This window comes from Camelina sativa, chromosome 6, assembly GCF_030686135.1.
Source record: "Camelina sativa cultivar CO46 ecotype springtype chromosome 6, ASM3068613v1".
Lineage (NCBI taxonomy): Eukaryota > Viridiplantae > Streptophyta > Magnoliopsida > Brassicales > Brassicaceae > Camelina > Camelina sativa.
The window spans coordinates 19957071-19982564 of NC_141885.1; the positions used below are offsets into that span (position 1 = coordinate 19957071).

Genomic DNA, 25494 nt, shown 5'->3' on the forward strand with positions numbered 1-25494 from the left:
ATTCCATCAGCAGGAGAGAAGAGTAAAAGCTTACTTCGAAGTTCAAATGATCAATGCATGCATTGTTGGCGAATTCAATACCAGGTGGATGCAAAGATCATTGCACATGAGAGAGAGAGAGAGAGATGGTTCCTTAATTTAGGTTTTGACTTTTATACTCTATAAAAACCTAATTAAGAAATAGCTTGACCATTTCAAAGAGACTAAAGCAGGTTTGAGACATCCACTATATTACAAACGGTCATTACAACACATGAGACGATTCTTCATACTAAGTCGTAACTAGACCTACTCAGAGGTCGTGGCCGAAGGTTTTGACTTCTCTTAATATGATGTTTGTTTCGGTCAACTTTAATTAAATACATGAATCATAGATCAATTTCGTAGATATAAACTTAAAAACGACAAACTAAAATAGAAACTTGTTAATGTCATTACTGATTGGTCTGAAAATGGACAAAAAGTGACTTCTTCATGTCCAAATACGTATTTCTTATCACGTTTGGTTGTAATAAATAAACTGTTATGTGTATTTTGGCTTAATACATAGTACATTTTTGTTCCTCCTTCACCAAGGAGATTCTTATTTTGTTTCTTTAAAACCCCTTTGAGAAGCCCTGGGGAGCAAAATCTTAAGGATGGTATTAACGAATTGTTCCCACGAGGAGCTGATGACTCGAATCGTTGACTCTATCAAAGAAATTTCTGGGTTTTCGTCTTCGAGGGGTTTCATTGGGAGGATCCAAGGCGATCTTGTTCGTAGGATCACGCTTCTCAGCCCTTTCTTCGAGGAATTGATTGACGTCAATGTGGAATTGAAGGATGATCAAATTCCAGGGTTCGAGGTTATGAGCATCGCTCTTGATTCAAGTCTTGAGCTTTTTCGATCGGTCAATGGAGGAAGCAAGCTTTTTCAGGTTACCCACTCATTACTTTGCCTCTCTTCTTTAAGGTTTTTATTATATGTAAACTCTTCGGCAAAGTTAGCAAATTCCCTTTGTTTTCTCTTTCTATTTCGAGGGTTTTAAAGATTTTGTTGTTTAGGGTTTTGCTGTTTGTCTTTGTCTTTCTATACTTGTTTCTTTGGTTTTTGGATGAACCGAGATTCGAATTGAGTCTGCCATAACAGAGGAAGAGTCATGTGTTTTGTTTTGTGGCAATTATTATGGTTTTAGATTCACTAGCATTTCCTCTTATGTATTTTGATGTTCTGCAAAAATATGTTGTTGTAGTTGTCATTGCTTTGGTGATCAATGATTTATGTAGGATTGTGTGATTTGTTTATTGTATGGGAGCTCACTACCGTCTCTATAGCACCAAGAATTCACCTTAAATCAAAAAAGTTAAGAGACCTTTTTCGTGTTCTCTCTGCTGGCAGGTCTTCGATAGGGGTTCTGTTGTGCAGAAGTTTCGCGACATGACAGTGGAGATAGAAGCAGCGTTAAGTCAGGTTTCTTATGATAAGATTGATGTATCAGAGGAGGTCAGAGAACAGGTATTTCCCAAGGGAAATGGTTTTTGTGGTTTGAAGACAAATACAAAATTTTGAAATTCAGAGACTTTTTTTTTTCTTTGGTCAAAACTATTTGCTCTCTGAATTTGTAGGTAGAGCTTCTGCATTCTCAGTTCAAGAGAGCAAAAGAAAGAGGGGATGAGTCTGATGTACAGCTTAGCCATGATCTAGACATTGTAGAGAATGTGATGGATCCTGACCCTAAAATCCTCAAAAGACTATCACAGGAACTCCAACTCAGTACCATCGATGAGCTGAAGAAAGAATCGCATGCAATACATGAATATTTTCTTTCATATGATGGGGACCCTGATGACTATTTCCAAAGGATGTCCTCACTTCTTAAAAAGCTGGTAGACTGTGCAACTATGGAAAGTTCAGAACCCGATACATCCACCGGCAACCGAATCATTTCGAGACATCGTTCTCCTGTTATACCAGAGTATTTTCGTTGTCCAATATCACTTGAACTGATGAAAGATCCTGTTATCGTCTCTACTGGCCAGGTCTGCTTTTGCTAGTTCCTTGTGCATTGTTGTGAATTTGATTATTACACTTGTGTGTTTGTTGTTATAGCTGATTTTTTTCGACCTTGTAGACATATGAAAGATCATCCATTCAGAAGTGGCTGGATGCTGGTCATAAAACCTGTCCGAAATCTCAGGAGACACTTTTGCATGCTGGATTAACACCTAATTACGTGTTAAAGAGTCTCATTGCTCTGTGGTGTGAAAGCAATGGCATTGAGTTACCACAAAATCAAGGGAGCTGCAGAACCACAAAACTAGGAGGAAGCAGCTCTTCAGATTGTGATCGAGCGTTTGTCCTTTACTTGTTAGATAAATTGGACAACGGTACTACAGAACAGCAAAGAGCTGCAGCTGGAGAATTACGGTTACTAGCCAAGAGGAACGTGGATAACAGAGTTTGTATCGCTGAAGCTGGAGCCATACCATTCCTTGTAGATCTTCTATCCTCACCAGATCCTCGGACACAAGAACATTCCGTGACGGCTCTTCTCAATCTTTCTATAAATGAAGGGAACAAAGGTGCCATCGTTGATGCAGGAGCCATAACGGATATAGTAGAAGTACTTAGAAACGGAAGCATGGAGGCTAGAGAGAACGCAGCTGCAACCCTTTTCAGTTTATCTGTTATAGATGAAAACAAAGTGGCAATAGGTGCTGCTGGAGCTATCCAAGCCCTTATAAGCTTGCTTGAGGAAGGAACCCGAAGAGGCAAAAAAGATGCTGCAACAGCGATTTTCAATTTATGCATATACCAGGGGAACAAATCAAGGGCGGTTAAAGGCGGTATCGTTGATCCTCTGACCAGATTACTGAAAGATGCAGGTGGGGGAATGGTGGATGAGGCTCTAGCCATACTGGCTATTCTTTCGACAAACCAAGAAGGGAAAGCAGCGATAGCTGAAGCAGATTCGATCCCGGTGTTGGTTGATATTATTAGGACAGGGTCACCAAGGAACCGGGAAAATGCTGCAGCAATACTTTGGTATCTATGTATTGGGAATATGGAGAGGCTAAATGTAGCAAGAGAGGTTGGTGCAGATATTGCCTTGAAAGAACTTACTGAGAATGGAACTGATAGAGCAAAGAGGAAAGCTGCGAGCTTGTTGGAGCTCATTCAGCAAATCGAAGGTGTTGTAGTATCTAATGTTCCATGAAAGCCTCGCTCTTGTGGAATGTTGTTTGTTTGTTTCAGTGTAGGGTATGTTGTGTGTATAGGTAACTTTGGATTAAGTCTGACAAAATAATCTCATGTAATGACGTTATGTGTAATTATTGACTCAAATTTGTGTATAACTTTATTTGATATTTATAAACAAACCTATTTTTAATTGCGCTTGTTTTCAAGTATTATTCAGTCCATTTTATCAAGTTTGGTATCGTTTTTTTACACATCTAATATAAAACAAATTGGTTTTCTATTTAAAGATGTATAAGAAAACATCATTGAATTTGTACAAGAAGATCATGTTGTATCTCACTCCAAAAAGAAAAACTGGAATACTCTACAGCATTCGAATAATATTCAGTCGGCAACCAAAATGATCCAGAACCAGAAGACATACAAAAAATAAATAAATAAACACACAAAAGCTCACAAGAGAGAAGATGAAACATACTCTGCTACGAATCAGCCTAGTTTTTCCATGAATGTTTCTATCAATGTTGCGCCATTGACGATTTTTGTTGTAGCAATAATCAAATCATAAGCCATTCCTTCCTGAAAATTTATTAAGAAAAATGGAGGATTCAGCGGACAAAACGAGTTGTCTTTTAATAATGAGCTCTTGAAGTTTGCATATTACCTTCGAGGCGAGATACCGTAGAGCAGAGATCTCAGCAAATGTTACACCTCCAATGAAGACAACAAGAACGATTGAGCGTCTTCCATCAGCAGCCCTGTAATGATGTCACATGAAACCCCTCACCATTAAAACAGTTCAATGTGTTAACATTTTGAAGAAACTACTTTTGTAGCAGCAAACTAATTGTCAGTGAGAAATTTTACCCATTTGAAGCTCCATGCAATGAATCAACTGATGGACTACTTGGGAATCCACTCTGCACAGAGAAGGTACATAGTGATATATTTGCAATCGACAAATAGTCGAAAAGAGAAGATATAATAGCATAACAAGCCTTTTCATTTTATCTTTCTATATTGCGTAAAGGAGGAACTGTACTGACTCGTTTAGTTTCCAAATGTGGTCCTGGCAACAGTTTCAAAATGTCTTCCATAGGGCGCCTGTAAGGTAGATTGAGTCATCAAATAAACCACTTTCTTTCAACATTCATCTATTATGAATTAGTAAAAGCTCTCTTACGGGCAAAGAAAAAAAAAGGTTTCTCAAGTTCCGGCAGTTTTTATTTTGCTTCATGTAAATTTCTTATTTAGGAAAGGGAAAGTGTTAGAATGCAAGAACATACTAACCATCCAGAATGAATAGCTTGTTGGATAAGACGAATGCTAAGAGGAGCATATCCAGAATAGACATAAGCGATATCATCATGCCTGCACAAGAAATTTGTTTTCCTCATAACTCAACATGATATAAGCACTTCACTTCATGACTAATAAAACTTGGTGCAAGGCCTAGCAAATCAGATTTATGCAGACACAAAATGAAAGCAAAAATGTACCATATGAAGAAAGCATGATCGCATTAGCCACAAACAAGGAAAACTGATACAAATGCTACGAAAACTGATTATTCAGCCAATGGTAATGTTAGATCATGCATTAGAAGAAGAGGGCCAATGCTGTCGTTAGATCATGCATTATAGATTACGAGGGGTATCTTCAAATATAAGAGAAGAAGATTACCTTGACTTATCAGTGTCTTCAACTATAAGTTTCAGTGTACGTTTCACTGTCAGCCAGTTGCTTTTAAATTCCTGTAGGAACCAAATGAAGGTACAACGAGCCATAAGAATGTCAAACTTACCTAACCATAGAGTAAAAGTAATTAACTCAATTCTAAACGGAAGACAAAGAATAACCAAACCTGCTTTTTCAACAATCCTGCTTTTTCCAAGTTGTTCAATGTGACCACATGCTCAAATCCATAGCTGTGGAGTAGTTCCGTTCTGGAAGTTGAGAAGCAAAGACAAGATTTGATTTAAAAAGGATTATTACAATATACAATACAGAAGGACTGATGGAAGCTTAACTTGCCTTATATAATCAAATTGCTTTTTAGGTAGCCCTGAGTTTGTAACAGAAAATAGAACTAATAGACGTAAGACATTAGTGAGAGGCTCTTGTTTATGGATCATCTCTTCTATGTACTCAAAGCATCTGCATTTAAAAACTAGAGAGTTAATAATAATCAACCATATCATAAAATTTATTATCCATTATGCCATTAAAGTAAAATGTTATTTCACATCCCTTGTATTAAAAAGAGTCATGAAATCTCCTTGAATGAAAGTTTTAAATACAATTGAAGTGTTTCCTTAAGAAGAAACTTACATGTCATAACTTTCTGCCTCAACTAGTGTTTGCTCCATATCAAGTTGCGAAAGAAATGATTGCTTAGATGTGAACGTTGTCAGGTGCTGGGCAAGATTTATGTGCCTCTGGGAAAGAAAATACCAGGTTAACGTGAAACTAATTGTGGTCTGAACGTCTGTGAGATAATAGACAAGGAAGCAAGTAACGTAAAGAAAACAAGACAATACTTACTGCCATCTCAGGTAATGAGTTAAGCTTCTTAACAAAGTCTTTTAGCTCAGAAACTGTCTGGGTCTGTACAGCAAAAAAAATATACCCCATTCAAAATCTGGGTCCAACTACTAAACCAAGGGGGGAAATGTATAAATAGATTGATCATTAGTTCTCTTAAGGTATAAACTAATAATGCGCCTTAGAGGTCTCCTGATTGATGGCTAAGAAATTAGAAAACAAATATGTGCGTACCATAACTTCTACCATGAAAACTAAAGGAAGAGAGAAAAACGTACAGAATTAATTTCAGTGTAGTCATCCTTCATGGTTGTTGCTTTCTGACGTAAAACCTGCAATCATACTGCGTCTGGAAGATGAGGAAATAGAATAACATGTCATAAAGAATGAAAGCCAAAAGGCCAAAGGTCAACCTGTACAACGACTTCAAAGTTGAGATCCCTCGTCTCCTTGAACAACTTATCACTGTAAAATTAAGCATCCAAGAGATAAAGTTAACAGTTAAACGTGTCCTACAACTGAATGTGTTGGCTAGTAAAGAAATTTTCGTTTTTAGGTCAACATTCATAAATTCACTCCACACAAAGTTCTGGAATGAAATAGACAGATACACAACACGTAGCTTGGGAGGTCTAATCTAGCTATCAGTTTAGAAAGCTCTTTTGTGCGCATAACCAATAAATACATGGGACTAGTAACAAAACAATGTGCCTATCCAATCCAAGAAAATCATTTTATGCATCATATAATATTCTCTCACAAATCATTGGTAAAATAAAAGAAAAAGAGACCCACTTGTCTCACACGATTGAAGGAATCTATATATGAGCTAAGCAACTAACCTTGAATTAAGGGGAACTTTCATCTTTTTTCCCTCCTGCTGAGCACCCATCACAGATGAGTCAACTTCGACAGCTCCATTACTGATATGCAAAAACTTTAAAGAAACGTAGGAGTCAGCTAACATAGAACCCAATCGACCAACATATTGTTGTTAGTAATCATTGCAACCAATGAAATCAAATAGTTCTACACCACTGTTTTACCTTCCCCAAATTCGGGAAAAGTACAAAAACTCAGCAGGATAATGACAAAGGCCGCAGGAATTAATTTGGCTCTCACACTTGTGTAAAACTTTATTATGAGACGAGTAACCAAAAACAATCAATATAACTGAATTACTAGTAATACTATGATACATGAAGTCAGAATCACTCCCTCACGAAACTAAAACAGTGCACTGCGGAAAAAATCTACTCAATCTACTTCTAGTCAAAACTGCTGTGTACAGTATTTGTGACATTACCTCGTCTATCAGTCCCTCATAAGTTAACTGGGAGCACATAGGAGTAACCATGTCAACCTGAAATTGAAAAGTAAAAGTTGAAACTGATAGCGCCATGGAAATACATTGTTTCAATGTATGCATTATAAAGGCATCAACCAGTCCGAATTCCAGGTTAAGTGGGATTGTAACAAAAATCTCTGCCTCTTAACCTTCATATGCAAAGTCCAAATCAAGTATTTGCGTCATAGCAAATAACTTTCCAATGTTAACATCAGACAGGACCCTTTAACATTTAACTCTTGACGGACATCTTTGGGTTTTAAGATTTAAAATAATAGGAATACACATAATAATCTTACCTCTCTATCCAATAGAATGAGAGTATCCACTTCAGGCCTTCCCACCTAATGTAGAACAAACATCATTCAGAATAGTGGAAAATGGAAACCAAAATATCTTCTACAAATATAGGATAGATGAGTCACTGAATATTATAACAATCAAACTGTACAGGCAAACTTTACATCATTCGAATTGACAGGTTCCTCCACTTGCATGCGGTTTAGTATATCTGCAACACGAACTGAAGCTTTGCCCTTTGCCCTCACTTTCGATATAACTCCAAAAGAAAACTATGAGTAAGAGTTAGTCATGAGTTAGTATTGTGTGAATCCTAATGTAAAGAACAATGAAAGAATCAAACCTCAAGCTCATGTATGGCTTTTGCAACATGCCAAAGTGAGCTAACATCCCCATCCACAAGGCAGTCCTATCATTCAAAAACCATAGAACAAGATAAATAGGAAACCTCTAATTTCAAGGCCTCAAGGAAAAGGGAACATAAAGTTATAAGTAAGAACTGGACCCATGAGAGTTCTACACACTTTTTCAGAGAGATCAAGCTCAAATGAAATCACATCCTCATCTGGTGGAACCATATACAGAGGAAACTCCTTCACAGTAACCAAGTTATGCACTTTTTCCTGTTCTAGAATCTGAAATTAGCAGAATAAAATACTTATCATCCATCATTCAAAAGGTGGTCAAAACAAGCAAACACAATCAGACATTGTATAAGACGATGACCAGATAGAGCCACATACCTTCTCACACGCAACTGACCTACGAGGGACAAAGTAAACGTAGTAGTCTCTCTGAATCGATTTTGAAATATCATTCTGAATGTGAGAAGCTATGAATTTCATAAAACTGAGTTGAGAGCGAACAAGATAAACCACTTTAGTGCATTCAGTCTGAACTGGTTCCGCAGAAAGATGCCGTAACTCCAAACCAAGTTCCTATTAAGCAAAGAAAGATTTTAAAAATCAGACCAACACTAATGTTAAAACCAAACTCAACCTATAAAAAATCTTCCTTTTCTCGACATTTCAATTTAACAAATTCCCACAAGATGAAATAAGTCGGGAAAAAACTTGGAATTACCTTGAGGGTAGAAGTCTGGATGATCAGTGAGACGGAACCACTGAGCTTTGGATCAATAACTAGACACTTGGTTCCACGAATCTACAATCAAAGGCACCAAACAGAAAGAACAAAAAAAAAAAAAAAATAGTGTTGAGGAATCTGTAAATCATCTCCCAAGTTCATTGGCCCAGTAGTTTCATCCCAAAGAGAAGAGTTTAGAGTACAAGTGTGAGACAAAGACGTCTTTTTTTTTTTTTTTCACATTCTCAATACAGATATGTTTATTGTTCCCAAAAGAAAAGAAAAAAGACTAAAATTGACAATTCTCAGCGACCCCTTTTGGAATCATATGAAAAGAGAGTAACGAGACTTACGTCTTTGAGCAAGTTTACGAGCTCCTTCTGAGACTTCTCCCTGGATTAAAGAACATATATGAGAGAGGAGAAGAAAAAGAAGAAACGATCAATCGAACATTGAATTATGATGATTGACTCACCTAATGGATTTGAGATTGAGAGGAGCATTTTCCAAGTTGGGGATCTGCGCCATTGAGACGACGATGATCAAGAGATGATTGATCGACCGACCTTTCTCCGTTTCCCCTGCACCGTGTTTAAGTCCACCGCTGTGGAAGAAGAACACGGTGGAGATGATAATTAATTACAATCACTAAATGGGCCTCATTCTATATAAATAGGCTTTCTAGATGGGCCATGATGTTAAGATTCAATTATAAGTTTCGTAACTAAAGAATTTGGTATCAGTGTATGCAAAAACAGTCTGGTAAAATATGTTGCTCATAAATCCAATCTCTAAGCATATATATCTATGTTATGAAAACATCATGATCTTGATGTGTTTTATTGTGTCTCAGACCTCAAGATCAACGTTACATCCGAGACAAACTGTTGGTTGATAATTGAAATTGGTCAACAGTTGCAACGTTTTGGTCTAAGCGTTGCAGTTTGTGATGTTTCACTAGAGAGCCATCAAGTATGAAGAGACACAAGTCATTGTGTTATCGTGTCTATTTGTTAACAATATAAACCAATTTTGTCTTAATTTGTAAACAACAAGTTTCATGAAAAATAATATTTCAGTTTTTTTTCTTGTCTTCTTCAATCCTCTCAATCTAACACAAACAACATCAAGATCAACATCTTAGACAAGGAACATCTCTTGATCTGAGTCCAAAAACACATCAGACAAAATCATATCTTGATCGTGTCAAAAAACAGAAACTCTAATAAAACTCTATTGAAAAAGAACATAAACTCATACAACTGATATTTTCAAAGACCAGGAACTACTGATTTGCAACACAAAATTACAATGAACATCTCTTGATCGTTTCAAAAGTAGATAAACTCCATAAAACTAAATTTAGCTTGACAACAAGTCATTAAGTAGCTTGTTCTTTAAAGCCAATTCTAATTCACTAAGTGGCTGTGTTTTTGCAAGGAGAGTGTCAAGCAATTTATGCTTACTAAGCTTCTCTTCCATCTGAAACTCCAACAGAGACTTGTCTTCTCCTGGTGCTTCTTGATCCTCTCCATGGCTTAGTAGTGGTTGGGGGCGGGAGCTTGAAGACAGTGCAGAACGCTCCTCACACTTTCTTCTCTTTTTTGCAATTGCAGTCGTTTTAGTATATGAAGACGAACACCATTTAGGAGCATGTCGAAGCTCTCTCCAAGCATGCTCCATGGTGAACTTGACCTTGTGATCATTCAAGTAAATTTCGTGTGCCAGCTTGATAACATCATTATTCTCATTCTGGGGGGCACTTGATGATTTCTGACTAGTAGTTGTTGTTGTTGTTGTTGCAACAGCAGCCTCATAGCATCCAACAAACTTGAAAACTGAATCACTTATCTTCCTCCACCTCTGCCTATAATGACTGGGCTCTCTCTTTTCCTGACCAGCAAGCTTCGGGCTTGATGCACAATAAGATGCAATGCGTCTCCAAAAGGCTCTCTCTATTGGATCCTTGTTCGTGTTTAGCCACGCACTGACGAGCACAACATCATCTGTCGATGACCATTTCCTTCTTGTTCTACGCTCTGATTCATCACTTAGTTCAATACTTGGTGAAAAACTCTCATAAAAATTGGTGGGTTCATCAAGGCTGTGTTGACTATTTAAGAGGTCCATAAAAGATTGGATTCCTAGTTTCTGTGTTATAAAAGGAGAAAAGGAAGATAAATTATTGAAGGGGTTACCCAGAAGCGCCCTGCCCTCCAACCATCGATTCTCGCTTCGGATCCAGACAAAACTGAAAGCTTCTGCGAATCGCTCGATCTCGATCTCTCCAAAATGCTTTTGCTTTATTGATTTTTCAAGATTGTCATCTTCTTTGAAATTTTTGATTCTTCTCCCCTAATTAAATTTAGTCAATCGGAATTATCGAAATATTGGAAATATCGATCCAAAACCAAACCAAACCAAAAATTTAATATGAACAAATCGCAAACCAAAACCGTCATGAAGAACACGGTGGAGATGATAATTACAATCACTAAATGGGCCTCATTCTGTATAAATGGGCCTCATATATGAGCCCATAATGTTAAAATTCAGTCACAAGTTGCATATATAATAACTATGTAACTTTTGGTATCAGTGTGCAAACAGAATGGTGAAGAATATTTTGCTCATAAATCCAATCTCTAAGCATATCCATGTTAACTTAGCATATTATGTTACGATGATGGATGTTAACATTTTTAAAGATGAGATTGTTGTTGTTTTCCTATGAAGAAAAAAATTGAAAATCAGAAAGATGATGATGATGATGACATGTCACCTTACTCAACATCAACGTGGTCTGTTTTTGTTTGTTGCATTAAAGAAATAAGGATTGTACTGTACGTACCAACATGATAGCAAGAAGACGATAGGAATATGTAGCTGGTACAAATATGTCACTCATCACAGGTGTCAAAAGTATGGAGTTTATGTAAGTTGAAGCCGACCAGACCACGGTTATCAATATTTTATGCCACTGTTTTAATGATTGTTATGTTGTCCTAAAGGTACAATAATAATACTAATTGGTTTTGGGGGATGTTGATGTAGTTGTAGATGCCCCATATTAATTGTGTCGAATTCGATTGTTTTTAGTACTAGTCAATAGGAATATCGAAGCAAACCAAACCAAACCAAATAATTAATCTGAAGAATGGCAAACCAAACCAAACCGGGTTAACGTCAACCCACTGACCCACGAACGCGGGAACCCATATTCATCGCAGTCGTCGTCGTGCTTCCCTCTTTCTCATCTTCCACCTCCCCCACGAAATTTTCAAATTACCTTCTTTGAATCAATCTCTTGCCTCTCTCTCTCTCTTTCTTTTGTCTCCTACTCTTTCTCTCTCTACTGTTCTCGTTGCCCTTTCGTGCTTCGTGACGAGCCACCATCTAATTAATGACTTCTTCGTATTCCTCCTCCTCCGCCGTCAGATCGTCGGCGAAACACGCGGCGGAGCGGATTCAGCAGCATTTGCCTCCAAACAGCAATCACTCTGTATCTCTCTCTTCTTCTTCCTTGAATTTGCCTTCTAGAACCTCTATCATCGCTCCCGGAGTAGCTCACTCTTCTCGCCCTAAAGATCGACCCTCCGCTTCTTCCTCCGTCTCCAACGCTTCATCCGTCTCCGCCTCTTCTCCTTCTACTCGCCGCTCCGGTACTCCCATCCGCAGATCTCAGTCTAAAGACTTCGACGACGACAATGGTCTGTGTTCCTTTCCTCCTCCTTCTCCTTCTCCCTCTCTTCCTATTCACTTTTGCGTATCTGTACGATTATACAATTATTGAAAGATGAAGTTTTTTTTTTTTTACATTTGCTTAAAGTATTTGACTTTTTGCTCTAGGGTAATGCTACAGTCAATTTGGAGATTTTTAATTCGAATTGGGGCATCGGTTTGGGTTTTAACAAACTTTGGTTTAATCCTTTTGAATTGGTATTGATATGTTAAAGTTTCATACTTTGTCTTCAGATCCTGGGAGGGTGAGAGTTTCTGTAAGAGTTCGACCTCGAAATGGAGAGGAGCTTATCTCGGATGCAGACTTTGCTGATCTTGTTGAGTTACAACCAGAAGTGAGTTAGATTGATGGTATATAATATAGTAAAAGTTGATATCAATGTAGTTTAAGTTCCTTAGAAAGTGTTTTTGTGTGTGTGTGTGTATGCAGATAAAGCGGCTTAAGTTGAGAAAAAACAACTGGAATTCTGAGTCTTATAAATTTGACGAAGTGTTTACAGATACAGCTTCGCAAAAGCGTGTCTATGAAGGAGTTGCAAAACCTGTCGTCGAGGTTAGAGACTAGATATGATGTAGAGTTTATTGAGATATTGAGGATAAATGTTTTTTGACTATCGATATTTTACTACATTGGGATTTGCAGGGTGTTCTGAGTGGATACAATGGTACTATTATGGCTTACGGTCAAACTGGTACTGGTAAAACTTACACGGTAGGAAAAATTGGTAAAGATGATGCAGCTGAGCGTGGTATTATGGTTAGAGCTCTAGAAGACATACTTCAGAACGCATCTTCTGCTTCTGTTTCCGTGGAGATCTCTTATTTGCAGGTGTGACTGACTCTGCACATCTTCTCCTTGTTTCCATGTAGAGAATTACTTCAATCCTTAGATGCTGGTCTTGTTGTTGAATAATTATAGATAGGAAAATGGAAACCTTTTGAGTTTTGAAAAATGGTTCTAGAGCTAATATAAGATCGGTTCTTAGTTTTTATCTTCTTGAACTTCACAGTTATATATGGAAACGATACAAGATCTTCTTGCACCTGAGAAAAGCAATATTTCAATCAATGAGGATGCAAAGACTGGGGAGGTATCAGTACCAGGCGCTACAGTAGTCAACATTCAAGATTTAGACCATTTCTTGCAGGTTTTGCAAGTCGGCGAGACAAACCGCCATGCAGCTAATACAAAGATGAATACAGAATCCTCTCGTAGTCATGCAATTCTTACGGTGTGCTTCTCCATAATATTTGGACTATATGGTTTCTTGTTCATCAACAGATTCCATGTGTTGTATCTGCCGACTAATGAAATGTATCTTCTTTGCAGGTTTACGTTAGGCAGGCTGTGAATGAAAAGACCGAAAAGGCAAAACCTGAGTCTTTGGGAGATAAAGGCATTCCTAGAGTTAGAAAGAGCAAACTCCTAATTGTGGATCTTGCTGGTTCAGAAAGAATCAATAAATCTGGTTTGAACTCCTTCACTGTTTATATAACCATTCATGTTATATATCAAGTAGTTTATGCTGAATTATTTCTTGTTTTCTTGAAGGCACTGATGGCCACTTGATTGAAGAGGCAAAATTCATTAATCTTTCACTGACATCCCTGGGAAAATGCATAAATGCATTAGCTGAAGGCAGTTCTCATATACCAACAAGAGATTCTAAGCTAACAAGGCTTCTTCGTGATTCTTTTGGGGGTTAGTTTACCAAAAATTTCTTAGCCTATCTACTTACAGAACTCATAAGCTTTAACTTACTTCTGTCTGTGTCTATACATTTGTTCATATCTTCCTAGTTACTCTCGCGTCTGTTACATAAACTCTGATATGGTTTTTTTTTCTCTCAATAAATAGGCTCTGCGAGGACTTCACTTATAATAACAATTGGGCCATCAGCACGGTATCATGCAGAAACCACTAGCACAATCATGTTCGGACAAAGGGTAAGTTTTCATGTTTCTCTGATTTTTTTTCTCTGCAGAATCTCTAGTTTCTGACATCTAAATAAAACCATAAACGAGGCGATAAAAGAGGCGATTAGGGTTTCTTGCGTTCTTGTCACGTATGGTGCCGTCGGCGGTCTCCCCGAGCCATCTTCCGGTGGAGGGCGGGGGCGATAAGGAGGGAGATCATGGAGAAGGGATCTCTGAGAAGGTTGTGGAAGTCTCGTCGGAGGGAAGTCAAGTAAAAGAGGGTTCTAAGGGTTCTAAGGCAGTGTCGTCGTCGCAACAGCCTGTGGTGGGGGCTCCTACTGGAAAGCGAACCTTTCTGCAAGCTGCTCAAAAACGAATGTTTACTAAACAAAAGTTTCAAGTTTCGGAGGTCGATGGAAAGGCGAAGGTTGTAGTGCCGCGGGAGGTCTTTGAGGACGCAAAGCCCTTGTGGGAGGATTTTCTGGTGGGGAAATTTGCAGACGCAAAGGCTCCTCATGTTGGCAAGATTCATATGATAGTAAATAAGATCTGGAGGCTTGGGGATCGTACATCGTTGATTGACGTTTATGCTGTGAATGAGTCTACAGTCAAGTTCCGGATACGAAGTGAGGGTCTGCGGCATAGGGTGTTGAGTCGTGGCATGTGGAACATTGCGGATCTACCTATGATTGTCTCAAAATGGTCTCCCTTTACTGAGGAGACTCAACCAGCTATGCAATCAGTTTCATTATGGGTCAAGCTCAAGAACGTTCCACCCACTTTGTTTACAGAGAAGGGTCTGGAGTTTCTTGCGAGTGCAGTAGGGGAGCCGATTCGGTTGCATTCAAACACTGACGAGTGTGTTAGTTTTGATGAAGCTCAAATCATGGTGAAAGCGGATCTCACAAAGGATTTGCCTCGAGAGTACATCATCTCGGGTGAGGAGGAGGGGGAAGTTGAAACTGCTGTTCTGTACAGTTATCCTTGGCTCCCACCTCGTTGTTCTAACTGTCATCGCTGGGGACATCTTAGCACTACGTGTTTGTCTCCCGGGGCAGCTCCCTCTCCACAAACTAAATCAGTGGCCCCTACCATCAGGATTACTGAGCCTCAATCATTTGTTCCTCCTTTAGCTCTTGGCTCTGAGAGGGAGGTGGTGCCTCCGACTCTCATTACTGCGACTCCGGTTCCTGCTTCTGAGAGTTTGACAGCAGAGCCTCCAGTTCCCGGCTCTGTGAGTCCGTTAGGGGTGCCTCAGGGTGCGACTAACATGGATTCAGGAGAAGTCACCGTGACAAATGAATGGATTACGCCGAAATCAGCTGGCAGGGTAAGTCCTACTAAGCAGAAGGAGCTGTCGGATTTAGGAGCAGGTTCGCTGCTAAAGAACTCTTACTTTGTTCTTGGGGAGGCAGAGGATGCAAACCAGTGTTCTGTGGAGGTTCAAGGGGATGTTGATCAGCAGGAGGTTGGGGTCTCTGTTCAACAGTCTAGAGAAGAGAATCCAAAGGATCCAAAGGCTCCCATCCAATGCACTGGGGCAGCTGTAAAGCAGGATGCACAAGCGATGGTACAGCTCCGGACGTATTTGCCTCGGGGCACAAAAACGGCAAAGAAGCAAAACTCAACTCTTTCTACTCAATCAACCAGGAATAACCCTGGAGATCAGAGTAAGAAGGCCCCTCTTAAGCATTAATGTCAGGTTTCTATTGGAATGTGCGCGGTCTAAATAAATCTTCAAAACATTCCGTAATAAAACAGTGGTTGGAGGGAAATAGGTTTCAGTTTGGTTGTTTGTTGGAGACTAGGGTTCGAGAAAGCAAGGCGTTGAGGTTGGGAAGTCGTTTGTTTCCGGGTTGGTCTATATTAACGAATTATGAGTTCAATAGTAGGGGTCGCATTTGGGTTATGTGGAAGGACACGGTGCGGTTGGATCCGTTCTATAAGAGTGAGCAGCTAATTACTTCTTCTGTGAAGCTTGATGATACAACGGAGGAGTTTTTCTGTTCATTCGTCTATGCTCTGAATACAGTCGAGGCTCGTAAAGTATTATGGGAGGAGTTGCGTGAGCACCATAACTCGCCCATTGTACACAATAAGCCTTGGATTATATTGGGTGATTTTAATGAAACGTTGGATATGGTTGAGCACTCTAGAGTTGATGCTCAACCGCTAATATCAGGGGGTATGCGTGATTTCCAAGCGGTAGTTAACCATTGTTCTCTTGCCGACATGGCTTACCACGGACCCTTGTTCACATGGTGTAATAAAAGGGATAATGATTTGATTCTAAAAAAGTTGGATCGTGTGCTAGTTAATCCTGCATGGACAAGAGTGTTTTCCCAGGGATACAGTGTTTTCGCTGCAGGAGGCTGCTCTGATCACTTGCACTGCCGAGTAATGATAATGGGGGATGTAGATAATCCTGCTCACAGGAGAAAGCCTTTCAAGTTTGTTAATCTTCTGACTGAGATGGGGGATTTCAGACCGCTAGTGGATGGGTACTGGAAAGAAACTCAGCCTCTGTTTCTATCTACGTCTTCACTCTTCCGGTTCTCAAAAAAACTAAAGGGGTTAAAGCCAGCTCTGCGGAGTTTGGCGAAGCGTAGGTTAGGTAATTTGGTGAAGAAGACTACGGATGCTTTTGAAGACTTATGCAAAAAGCAACAAGCAAACCTTACAAACCCCTCTCCTACGATGATGGCTGAGGAGAATGATGCTTATAAGCGCTGGGAGTTCTTAGCGGGCTTGGAGGAGAAGTATCTAAAACAAAAGTCGAAGTTGCATTGGTTGAAGGTGGGGGACCGTAATAATAAAGCTTTTCACAGAGCTGTTACTGTGCGCAAAGCCTCAAATTCTATTAAGGAGATTATGGGACCTGACGGACGAATGGTTGTGAGAGATGAGGAAATAAAAGTTGAAGCTGAAAGGTATTTCCGGGAGTTTCTGCAGACAGTTCCGACAACTTTTGAGGGCACAACAGTGGAGGAGATGGAGCTCTTACTACCATTCCGCTGTTCTGCAGCAGATCAACAGAGTTTAACTAGAGAAGTTTCTGGGGAGGAAATAAAAAAGGTCCTCTTCTCCATGCCTAATGATAAGTCACCTGGTCCTGATGGTTTCACTTCGGAGTTTTATAAAGCAACATGGGAGATTTTGGGAGCAGAGTTTGTCCTGGCTGTGCAATCTTTTTTTGCTAAGGGTTTTCTGCCTAAAGGTATAAATTCTACCATACTTGCTTTAATCCCTAAGAAAGTCTCTGCACAAGAAATGAAAGACTATAGGCCCATCTCTTGTTGTAATGTGATCTACAAGGTTATTTCGAAGATCATTGCTAATCGACTTAAGAGAGTGCTTCCAAAATTTGTCTCTGGTAACCAGTCTGCATTTGTGAAGGATCGTTTGTTGATTGAGAATGTGCTGTTGGCTACTGAACTTGTGAAGGACTATCATAAAGATTCCATCTCTGGGCGCTGTGCTATAAAAATTGACATTTCAAAAGCGTTCGATTCAGTACAGTGGTCGTTCCTCTCTAAAGTCCTCTCTGCATTGCATTTTCCACTGATGTTCATCCATTGGATAATGTTATGTGTCACTACTGCATCATTCTCTGTTCAAGTAAATGGTGAGCTGGCAGGGTTTTTCAGAAGCTCTCGGGGGCTTCGTCAGGGCTGCTCCCTATCTCCGTATTTGTTTGTCATATGCATGGATGTGCTCTCTAAATTGTTGGATAGGGCGGCGGGTGAGCAGTTGTTTGGATATCACCCTCTGTGTCGTTCACTTGGTCTTACTCATCTTAGTTTTGCAGATGATCTTATGGTTTTGTCGGATGGTAAAGCAAGATCTATTGAGGGTATTATTGAAGTTTTCACTAAGTTCGCTCAGCTATCTGGTCTCAATATCAGTTTGGAGAAATCCACTCTGTTCTTGGCAGGGGACATCGACCATCGACCTGACTCTGCATCGCTTCCCTTTGTCATAGGCTCTTTGCCGGTCAGATATTTGGGGCTTCCCCTTGTCACCAAGTGTCTTACCACCTCCGACTGTTCTCCTTTACTTGAACAGATCAGGAAGCGGATTGGCTCTTGGACAGTTCGCTTTCTCTCTTTTGCTGGTCGCTATAATCTGATATCCTCTGTTCTCTGGAGTGTCTGTACATTCTGGATGGGTGCGTATAGATTGCCTAGGGAGTGTCTCGACGAGATCAACTCCCTGTCTTCGGCGTTTCTCTGGTCTGGCATGGAGATGAGTACTAGAAAGGCGAAGGTGGCGTGGGAGGTTGTTTGCAGACCGAAATGTGAGGGTGGTCTTGGCTTAAGATCTTTGCATGAGGCTAATGTTGTATGTTGTTTGAAGTTGATATGGAGGCTAGTTTCAAAAGGAGACTCTCTATGGGTTCAATGGGTTTCTGCGAATCTGTTGAAGCAGGATTCATTCTGGTCAATCAAGAATACTACAAGTCTGGGTTCGTGGATATGGGTAAAACTCTTAAAGTATCGTGATCTTGCAAAATCTTTCTGTAAAGTGGAGATTGGGAATGGGGAAAACACATCTTTTTGGTTCGATAATTGGTCAGGCTTGGGCACACTAGCTGATGTGGTAGGGAACAAAGGTGTTCTAGATTTGGGGATCAGCTGGCAGAGCTCGGTGGCAGCGGCGTGGTCTCGCCGTCGATCTAGGCGGCACCGAGCGGACCATCTCAATGTCATAGAGGATTGTCTGTTACTTAAGTGGCAGCAACGTCAGGAGCAGGAGGACAGAGTACTCTGGAGAGGGAAAAATGATGTTTATCGACAAAAGTTTTCAACTCGTGACACTTGGAACCATACTCGTACTACATCAAGCACGGTGTCATGGCATCAGGGAATATGGTTTGGTCATGCAACGCCTAAGTACTCCTTTTGTGTCTGGCTGGCGGTTCTGGATCGGTTGTCAATTGGTGCTCGTATGGTTGCGTGGAATGGGCAAGCAGCGGGACTTTGTGTCTTCTGTCAGCTTACTTTAGAAACACGGGATCATCTCTTCTTTGCTTGTCCGTTTGTCTCGACTGTGTGGTCTGCTCTCGCTAAAGGCCTGCTGCAGACATTTTATACCACGGATTGGTCCCTCCTTCTTGCTCACATATCTACCTCGAATCTTCAGCTGGTGGAAGGTTTTCTAATCCGCTACTTATTCCAAGTAGTGGTTTATACGGTCTGGCGGGAAAGAAATGCATGGTGAGCCGCCGAAGCCTGCGGACACCATCATTGCGTGGGTTGATAGGCAGGTCAGAGACCAGCTTCTTGCCATAGGTTTAATGGGAGATCGGCGATATGATGAAGGGTTTCAACTCTGGATGCAATCTCGAGCTTAACACCACTTATCTATTCTAATATTTTCAACACTTTCATTCTCTAAACTATGTTGCACTAAGTTGTAAAAACGTTTTATTTTTCTTTTGAATATAATTTAACATTAAATTCAAAAAAAAAAAAAAAAAAAAATAAAACCATAAACGAGAAAGACAATCTTATATATATTTCAAAGAATTTTATAGTAATGCCTTCTTGGCCATGTCTACCTTTACAGGCTATGAAAATAGTGAACATGGTCAAGCTTAAAGAAGAATTCGATTATGAAAGTTTGTGTCGGAAGCTTGAGACTCAGGTGGACCATCTTACTGCAGAAGTTGAAAGACAAAACAAACTAAGAAACAGTGAGAAACACGAGTTGGAAAAAAGATTGAGAGAATGTGAAAACTCTTTCGCTGAGGCAGAAAAAAATACCGTTACAAGGTCCAAGGTATTCTTCTCTTCGATTGATTGGCTACTCTTAGTTTACTTGGAGTAATTGATATTCAATAATCTTCTAATTTCTTGATATGATGCCTATTTTCCTGTGATATTCTATATATGGTGTTTATATTGTGAGGGTTGAATCTGACTTACAGTTCCTGGAGAAGGAAAACGCTCGCTTGGAGCTCTGCATGAAAGAACTTTTGAAGGAATTGCAACTGCAGAAAGATCAGTGTGATCTAATGCATGACAAAGCGATACAACTAGAGATGAAATTGAAAAATACCAAGGTGCACTTTCTCTCTTATTGTCTTTGTTAACTACTTGCGGAAGTTCTTGGATGTTTTCTTAAAAGCCTATTATCAAATACACAACGTATTTATCAAATCAAATATATATACATTTGAGCTGTGGGCTCTGACAGTGTCCTTTTAATTGTTAGTAGCAGCAACAGCTGGAAAATTCAGCATATGAGGCAAAACTTGCAGATGCCAGTCAAGTATATGAGAAAAAGATTGCAGAGTTGGTTCAGCGTGTTGAGGATGAACAAGCTCGGTCAACTAATGCGGAGCAACAACTGAATGAAATGAAAAATATTTTGAGTAAACAGCAGAAGTCTATTCATGTTAGTTAACATGACACCTTTTCAGCTGCCTTATAAATGCATTAGTTCTCCACTCAAGCTGAATGGTATTTTTTGGTGTCAATAGGAACAAGAGAGGGGCAACTATCAATATCAAAAGGAACTTGCGGAAACCACTTACACATATGAATCTAATATTGCAGAGCTGCAGAAGAAATTAGAAGATGAAGATGCTCGGTCTAACGCTGCAGAAGAGCAACTTAGACAAATGAAAGGACTTCTAAGCGATCGCCAAGTTTTATCACAGGTTAGGCTTATACCTTATTTTTAAAACTGGATCTCAATAAGCATATGAGAATTTCAGCTTTATGCTTCAGATGAGTGTGACAAAAGGTCAATGTATTTATCCTTTTTCTTTTCAAATATTGAAAATGAACGTTTTCTGTCTTCAATTAGTTTTTTCTTGGTTTTGGGTTCAGGAAAATGAAGAGACGAACAAACTCAAGATAAAACTAGAAGAACTTTCACAAATGTATGAATCTACAGTAGATGAACTCCAGACAGTGAAATTAGACTACGATGATCTTCTCCAACAAAAGGTGTGACGCTGAATTGTCTGCTTATACTTTTGTTCAGATTGGTCAATTCAAAATCCAACTATTCCTTTTTTGCTGATGAAAATGTCTAAATGTACATTAAATTTGTGTTGCATAGGAAAAACTTGGTGAAGAGGTTCGGGATATGAAGGAAAGGCTCCTTTTGGAAGAAAAGCAGAGAAAGCAATTGGAGAGTGAGCTTTCCAAACTAAAGAAGAATCTAAGGGAAAGTGAAAATGTTGTTGAGGTGAATTACAATAAGCTTGTTTCACCATTTTCACATGTATACACTTCATGGTCTTGCTAAGTCCCATTTCATTCCACAGGAAAAGCGATATATGAAGGAAGATCTTTCAAAAGTTTCATCGGAATCTGGAGCTCTAACAGGCTCACAGAGATCACAAGGGTTAAAGAAGTCACTATCTGGTCAGAGAGCTACCATGGCGAGGCTTTGTGAAGAAGGTAGAATTTTTTCTCATGGATTGAGCTCTTTTTAGCTCAGGCATATGTTCTATTTCGTTTCATTGTGGGAGAATCCAGTTAACACCATCCCTACTTTGATTACAGTCGGAATTCAGAAGATATTACAACTCATTAAGTCTGAAGACTTGGAAGTTCAAATTCAAGCTGTAAAAGTGGTGGCTAATCTAGCCGCTGAAGGTGCACCTCAAATTCTTACTTCCCTCTGCTATTACAAATGGATTCTCAATTGTTGAAATATATGGCACTTTGCCTTGACAAATGGATTATCTTTGTTTGTCACAGCACCTAATTGACTTGCATCATGTGTATGTATGTGTGTAGAGGCTAATCAGTTGAAGATTGTTGAGGAAGGGGGTGTAGAAGCTTTGCTTATGCTAGTCCAGTCATCTCAAAATTCAACAATTCTTAGGGTGGCTTCTGGTGCAATTGCTAATTTGGCAATGAACGGTGAGCACTTTCTCTTGCCATTCCAAGTGCTTTTATGAAATTATTGTTCATAAAACCGGTTTGACTTACTAATGAGAAGCAGAGCTAATTCATACTAATAGTGTTCCCCTTGTGGTTGTGTCATTTCTTTACAATGCTTGTTTGCTTGAGTGTTGAATCTATAAGTTGCAGTACACGGTTCTTGGTGCCATGACTTTTCCTTGCCGTCAAGTTATTAAATTTTGAATGGAAACGATGTGATTTGTTTATTTACATGTTTGCAATTGGTTTATTAACTACAGAGAAGAGTCAAGATCTAATAATGAATAAAGGAGGTGCTCAACTCCTAGCAAAGATGGTGACTAAAACAGATGATCCACAGACTTTAAGAATGGTAGCTGGTGCACTTGCCAATTTATGTGGGAACGGTAAGTACAAGATTATATATACAGGTTATGATGACTTCCAGTTTTCAACATATTTATTCATCTGCATCATTGCATGTATTCACTGTATAACATGTGCAAAAGCAAAGATAATGGAAGATGTTTTGTGTTGGGATGCTATTAAGTACATATTTAACACTAGATACTGTGTTTTGCACAAACAGAGAAGTTTCTTAAACTGCTGAAAGAAGAGGAAGGCATCAAAGGACTACTCACAATGGCACAATCTGGAAACATAGATATCATTGCTCAAGTGGCAAGAGGGATGGCAAATTTTGCGAAGTGTGAAACTCGAGAAATTATGCAAGGTGTGTAGTCATATTTTGCCTCACAAATTGCACACCTGAGTCAATCGCTATAGTACTTAAAGAGGATGTTATGTGTTACAGGGCGTAGAAAAGGTCGTTCTCTTCTCTTGGAAGAGGGTGCTCTTGAGTGGTTGACTTCAAACTCACATATTGAGTCAGCATCAACACAACGTCACATCGAGCTTGCGCTTTGCCATTTAGCTCAAAATGGTAAGACTCACAATGTCATTCTGATATTTAGAAGAGCCCAGTTCTTTATCAAATGTTGGAACATATGACTAATATATGTATCTACTTCATCTCAATGCAGAGGAAAATGCGAATGACTTCAAAAGGACAGGAAGCGTGACAGAGATAGTAAGAATATCTGTGGAGTCGAGTAGAGATGATATTCGCAGTTTAGCAAAGAAGATACTCAAAACAAACCCTTACTTCTCCAGCTGAACAAGAGGTGAAAGAAAAGGCATGTACATAACATAACTGGCGAGTGGTACAGATTCTTAGCTGAGTCTGAGAATGTCATTAGATTGACTTTGTGATTGGGATGACATATATGGACGAGGACGACAATCGAGGAGAGACAGCTAAGATTCTTACAATAGGAATGTTAGTTTGTAAGAACTGGTTTGATGCTGTATAGTGTCTCCGTTGGATGTGGAATCCATTGCTAATTTTTGTGAACAGTTTTCATGATTTTTCCATGCGTTCTTGATCATATGTGTATCGAGACTCCTTTGGTGTGAACAATTCTCCAATGTAAGATTGATACACCGATGAGACTCAACTCTAATTGAATCTGCTTACTATTACTATGTTTTACTTTGCTGAAACGTAATCAAAATTTTATTTGGGAATCCATTTTTTGCAATCATTGTTCCTTCTCAACCCTTTTTAAACAATCATATAAATGTTAAAGATGGACTATGTGAGTGATCACAGTCTTCTTCTCATGAGATATTGATATAAGAAATAGAAGATAGTTCTTCATCATATCTGTAGATGTTTTCACAACTCCTAAAGATTTAGTTCAAATGAATCAATCCTTCTTTGTTCTTTGTCAATCTAGTGTGTGGCATTGTTAGATTCTTCTAATCGTAAAGGCCTTCATCGTACCAAATATCGACCAGAAAGTCCACCATCTCCTACATAAAGATCAAATTAATGGGCATTTAGATATCAAGAATGATTTTAGCTTCTTTCATTTTATAACTCAGGTAGAAACTGGGGTTAAACTAAGCTTACGGGTAAAGGAATCGACTCAGAGAAAGGTTCATGAGTAGAGAGAAGATCTTCATATGTAGTAGACCAGCTGCAATAGATTCAAGATTGTCTTAGAAAACATTACTTTTACTGATCATTATAAGAGTATCATTCTTCTGATTCTTGTGACACTGCAAAAAAGAGTATCAAATGAACATGTAGTTAAATGAAACAAACAAATCATACCTTATAATCTGATCCTTAGCAGTGTTTTTTCTTTGTCGAGATTGGTCTCCCACCCATTTTTCCCTGTTTTCTTGCCACATCTTTGCACCTGTGATCAAGAAAGATGCTTATAGAATAGTGCTCAAGAACATAAAATTAAATTTACAGAACCAAACAAGTTGGAATAATCTCTGTTGGTTACGTGTGAAATGTACCATGATTCACAAGTAGTGTAAGATTGTTTTCGGAGTTCGTTTTCACGGAGGTTTTCTCTTCTTTGACTAATTTTGAAAGCTCAAGAGTAGGTTTGTTTTCGTTGGACAGACAATTTGCAGTATAAAGCTCCATTCTTATTCAATCGAATGTTCATTCCTTTACGAATAAACCCGATTTTTATACCAACCAAATCACATCCACATACAAAAAATCATCAAAGGTTTCCACACAAGCTGCTAAAGAAACAAACAGTAAACCAATTAAAAACCCCCATTCACAAAAAAGCATGAAACTGTTACAAGAAACTTTCTTGAAGAATGGTGTCGGTTTAGTTTACCTCATTGACATCTTCATCAATCAGCTTATGGAAAACCCTAGAGAAGATTCAAGAAAAAAAAAAAAAAAAATACAACACATTATGACAGAAAGATCCAAACCATATACACCAAACTCATTGCAAAAGAAAAGAAAAAAATATCTTTCTTTTTAACACATTGCGTTCAAATTCGTTACCTAATCTTTTATCTATATAAGGCAACAAACAAAATGAGAGATTTTGCAATAACAGAACTTTTTCTGTATATTTCTTGAAGAAGGAATGATATTGGGATTCATTTCTGGTGAAGTATATATTAAAGATCCAAAATAAACAGATCAGAAGCATTTCAAGATCCAAATCTTTTTCTAAGGAGAAACCAACCAATTTGTGACAGAAAGAGAAAGTTTATTACATAAGAAAAAAGAAACAGAGGATAGAGATTTAATTACCTTAATGGGGAAGTATCAGCAGAAAAATTGGTGGAGGGATTGAAACTGATTTTTTTTGTTTTCCTTTAGGTTTTATATGTAAAGGAAAAATAATTTAGATCTTGAGTCAAAAATAGAATTTAAAAATAATAATTAAAGAGTTTACTTGTAGATGAATAAAAAATATTTGGTATATATAGTTATATACACAACTATCTAGATCTATATCTTTGGGTCAATGAGACAGAAAACAATTGAGCATGACCCACGCAGCTCAAGTTTCTATCTCAATCTTACGTGGATGTGATTAGGAGACGATAGCTCCATTCTTTTATTATATTTTTGGCAGACAAGGTTTAATTTTTTGTCACAT

At 38.8% G+C, this 25494-nt stretch overlaps 5 protein-coding genes across 10 annotated transcripts; 2 read left to right on the forward strand and 3 right to left on the reverse strand.

Annotated features, from left to right (window-relative positions):
• The first annotated feature begins 191 nt into the window (after nucleotides 1-191).
• On the forward strand, nucleotides 192-3371 carry LOC104791762 (U-box domain-containing protein 14). Its single transcript, XM_010517725.3, has 4 exons — nucleotides 192-917; nucleotides 1379-1495; nucleotides 1606-2019; nucleotides 2112-3371. Exons 1-4 carry the CDS (start codon nucleotides 639-641, stop codon nucleotides 3195-3197), a joined length of 1896 nt encoding a protein of 631 aa, XP_010516027.1. The 5' UTR covers nucleotides 192-638; the 3' UTR covers nucleotides 3198-3371.
• Nucleotides 3372-3441: 70 nt separating this feature from the next.
• LOC104791763 (vacuolar protein-sorting-associated protein 33 homolog) lies at nucleotides 3442-9097 on the reverse strand. 2 transcript variants are annotated; one of them, XR_015559286.1, is made up of 22 exons: nucleotides 8935-9097; nucleotides 8813-8852; nucleotides 8457-8537; nucleotides 8117-8311; nucleotides 7898-8008; nucleotides 7717-7782; nucleotides 7538-7645; nucleotides 7373-7417; nucleotides 7032-7088; nucleotides 6568-6662; nucleotides 6139-6190; nucleotides 6004-6068; nucleotides 5726-5788; nucleotides 5513-5619; nucleotides 5216-5338; nucleotides 5046-5127; nucleotides 4865-4935; nucleotides 4472-4552; nucleotides 4228-4285; nucleotides 4049-4101; nucleotides 3846-3939; nucleotides 3442-3760 (listed from the first exon to the last, which is right to left on the reverse strand). XR_015559286.1 is itself a non-coding variant. In XM_010517726.3 (22 exons), the coding sequence occupies exons 1-22, from the start codon at nucleotides 8985-8987 to the stop codon at nucleotides 3671-3673; spliced, it is 1779 nt and encodes a 592-aa protein (XP_010516028.2). In that variant the 5' UTR covers nucleotides 8988-9097; the 3' UTR covers nucleotides 3442-3670. The 2 variants fall into 2 exon arrangements, 1 of the variants encoding a protein (XP_010516028.2); XM_010517726.3 differs by having other exon boundaries at nucleotides 6004-6057.
• Nucleotides 9098-9670: 573 nt separating this feature from the next.
• Nucleotides 9671-11367, reverse strand: LOC104699131 (glutathione S-transferase T2-like). The gene is made up of 3 exons (XM_010414473.2): nucleotides 11311-11367; nucleotides 10658-10814; nucleotides 9671-10498 (listed from the first exon to the last, which is right to left on the reverse strand). The coding sequence occupies exons 1-3, from the start codon at nucleotides 11365-11367 to the stop codon at nucleotides 9822-9824; spliced, it is 891 nt and encodes a 296-aa protein (XP_010412775.2). The 3' UTR covers nucleotides 9671-9821.
• Nucleotides 11368-11458: 91 nt separating this feature from the next.
• On the forward strand, nucleotides 11459-23587 carry LOC104791764 (kinesin-like protein KIN-UC). Of its 4 annotated transcripts, none has more exons than XR_015559288.1 (21): nucleotides 11459-12169; nucleotides 12435-12535; nucleotides 12631-12753; nucleotides 12844-13029; nucleotides 13211-13432; nucleotides 13531-13669; nucleotides 13753-13902; nucleotides 14059-14147; nucleotides 19686-19898; nucleotides 20047-20181; nucleotides 20334-20516; nucleotides 20602-20781; nucleotides 20954-21073; nucleotides 21189-21317; nucleotides 21397-21532; nucleotides 21638-21730; nucleotides 21875-22000; nucleotides 22282-22407; nucleotides 22590-22733; nucleotides 22815-22943; nucleotides 23044-23587. XR_015559288.1 is itself a non-coding variant. In XM_087453415.1 (21 exons), exons 1-21 carry the CDS (start codon nucleotides 11863-11865, stop codon nucleotides 23175-23177), a joined length of 3162 nt encoding a protein of 1053 aa, XP_087309541.1. In that variant the 5' UTR covers nucleotides 11459-11862; the 3' UTR covers nucleotides 23178-23587. The 4 variants fall into 4 exon arrangements, 2 of the variants coding, with proteins under 2 accessions (XP_087309541.1, XP_087309542.1); XR_015559287.1 differs by having other exon boundaries at nucleotides 20337-20516; nucleotides 21836-22000; nucleotides 23044-23446; XM_087453415.1 differs by having other exon boundaries at nucleotides 20337-20516.
• On the reverse strand, nucleotides 23554-25422 carry LOC104791765 (uncharacterized). 2 transcript variants are annotated; one of them, XM_010517730.3, is made up of 6 exons: nucleotides 25143-25422; nucleotides 24712-24748; nucleotides 24374-24610; nucleotides 24180-24267; nucleotides 23976-24042; nucleotides 23554-23875 (listed from the first exon to the last, which is right to left on the reverse strand). In XM_010517730.3, the coding sequence occupies exons 3-6, from the start codon at nucleotides 24504-24506 to the stop codon at nucleotides 23822-23824; spliced, it is 342 nt and encodes a 113-aa protein (XP_010516032.1). In that variant the 5' UTR covers nucleotides 24507-24610; nucleotides 24712-24748; nucleotides 25143-25422; the 3' UTR covers nucleotides 23554-23821. The 2 variants fall into 2 exon arrangements, with proteins under 2 accessions (XP_010516032.1, XP_010516031.1); XM_010517729.3 differs by having other exon boundaries at nucleotides 24374-24607; nucleotides 25143-25326.
• Between the last annotated feature and the right edge of the window lie 72 nt (nucleotides 25423-25494).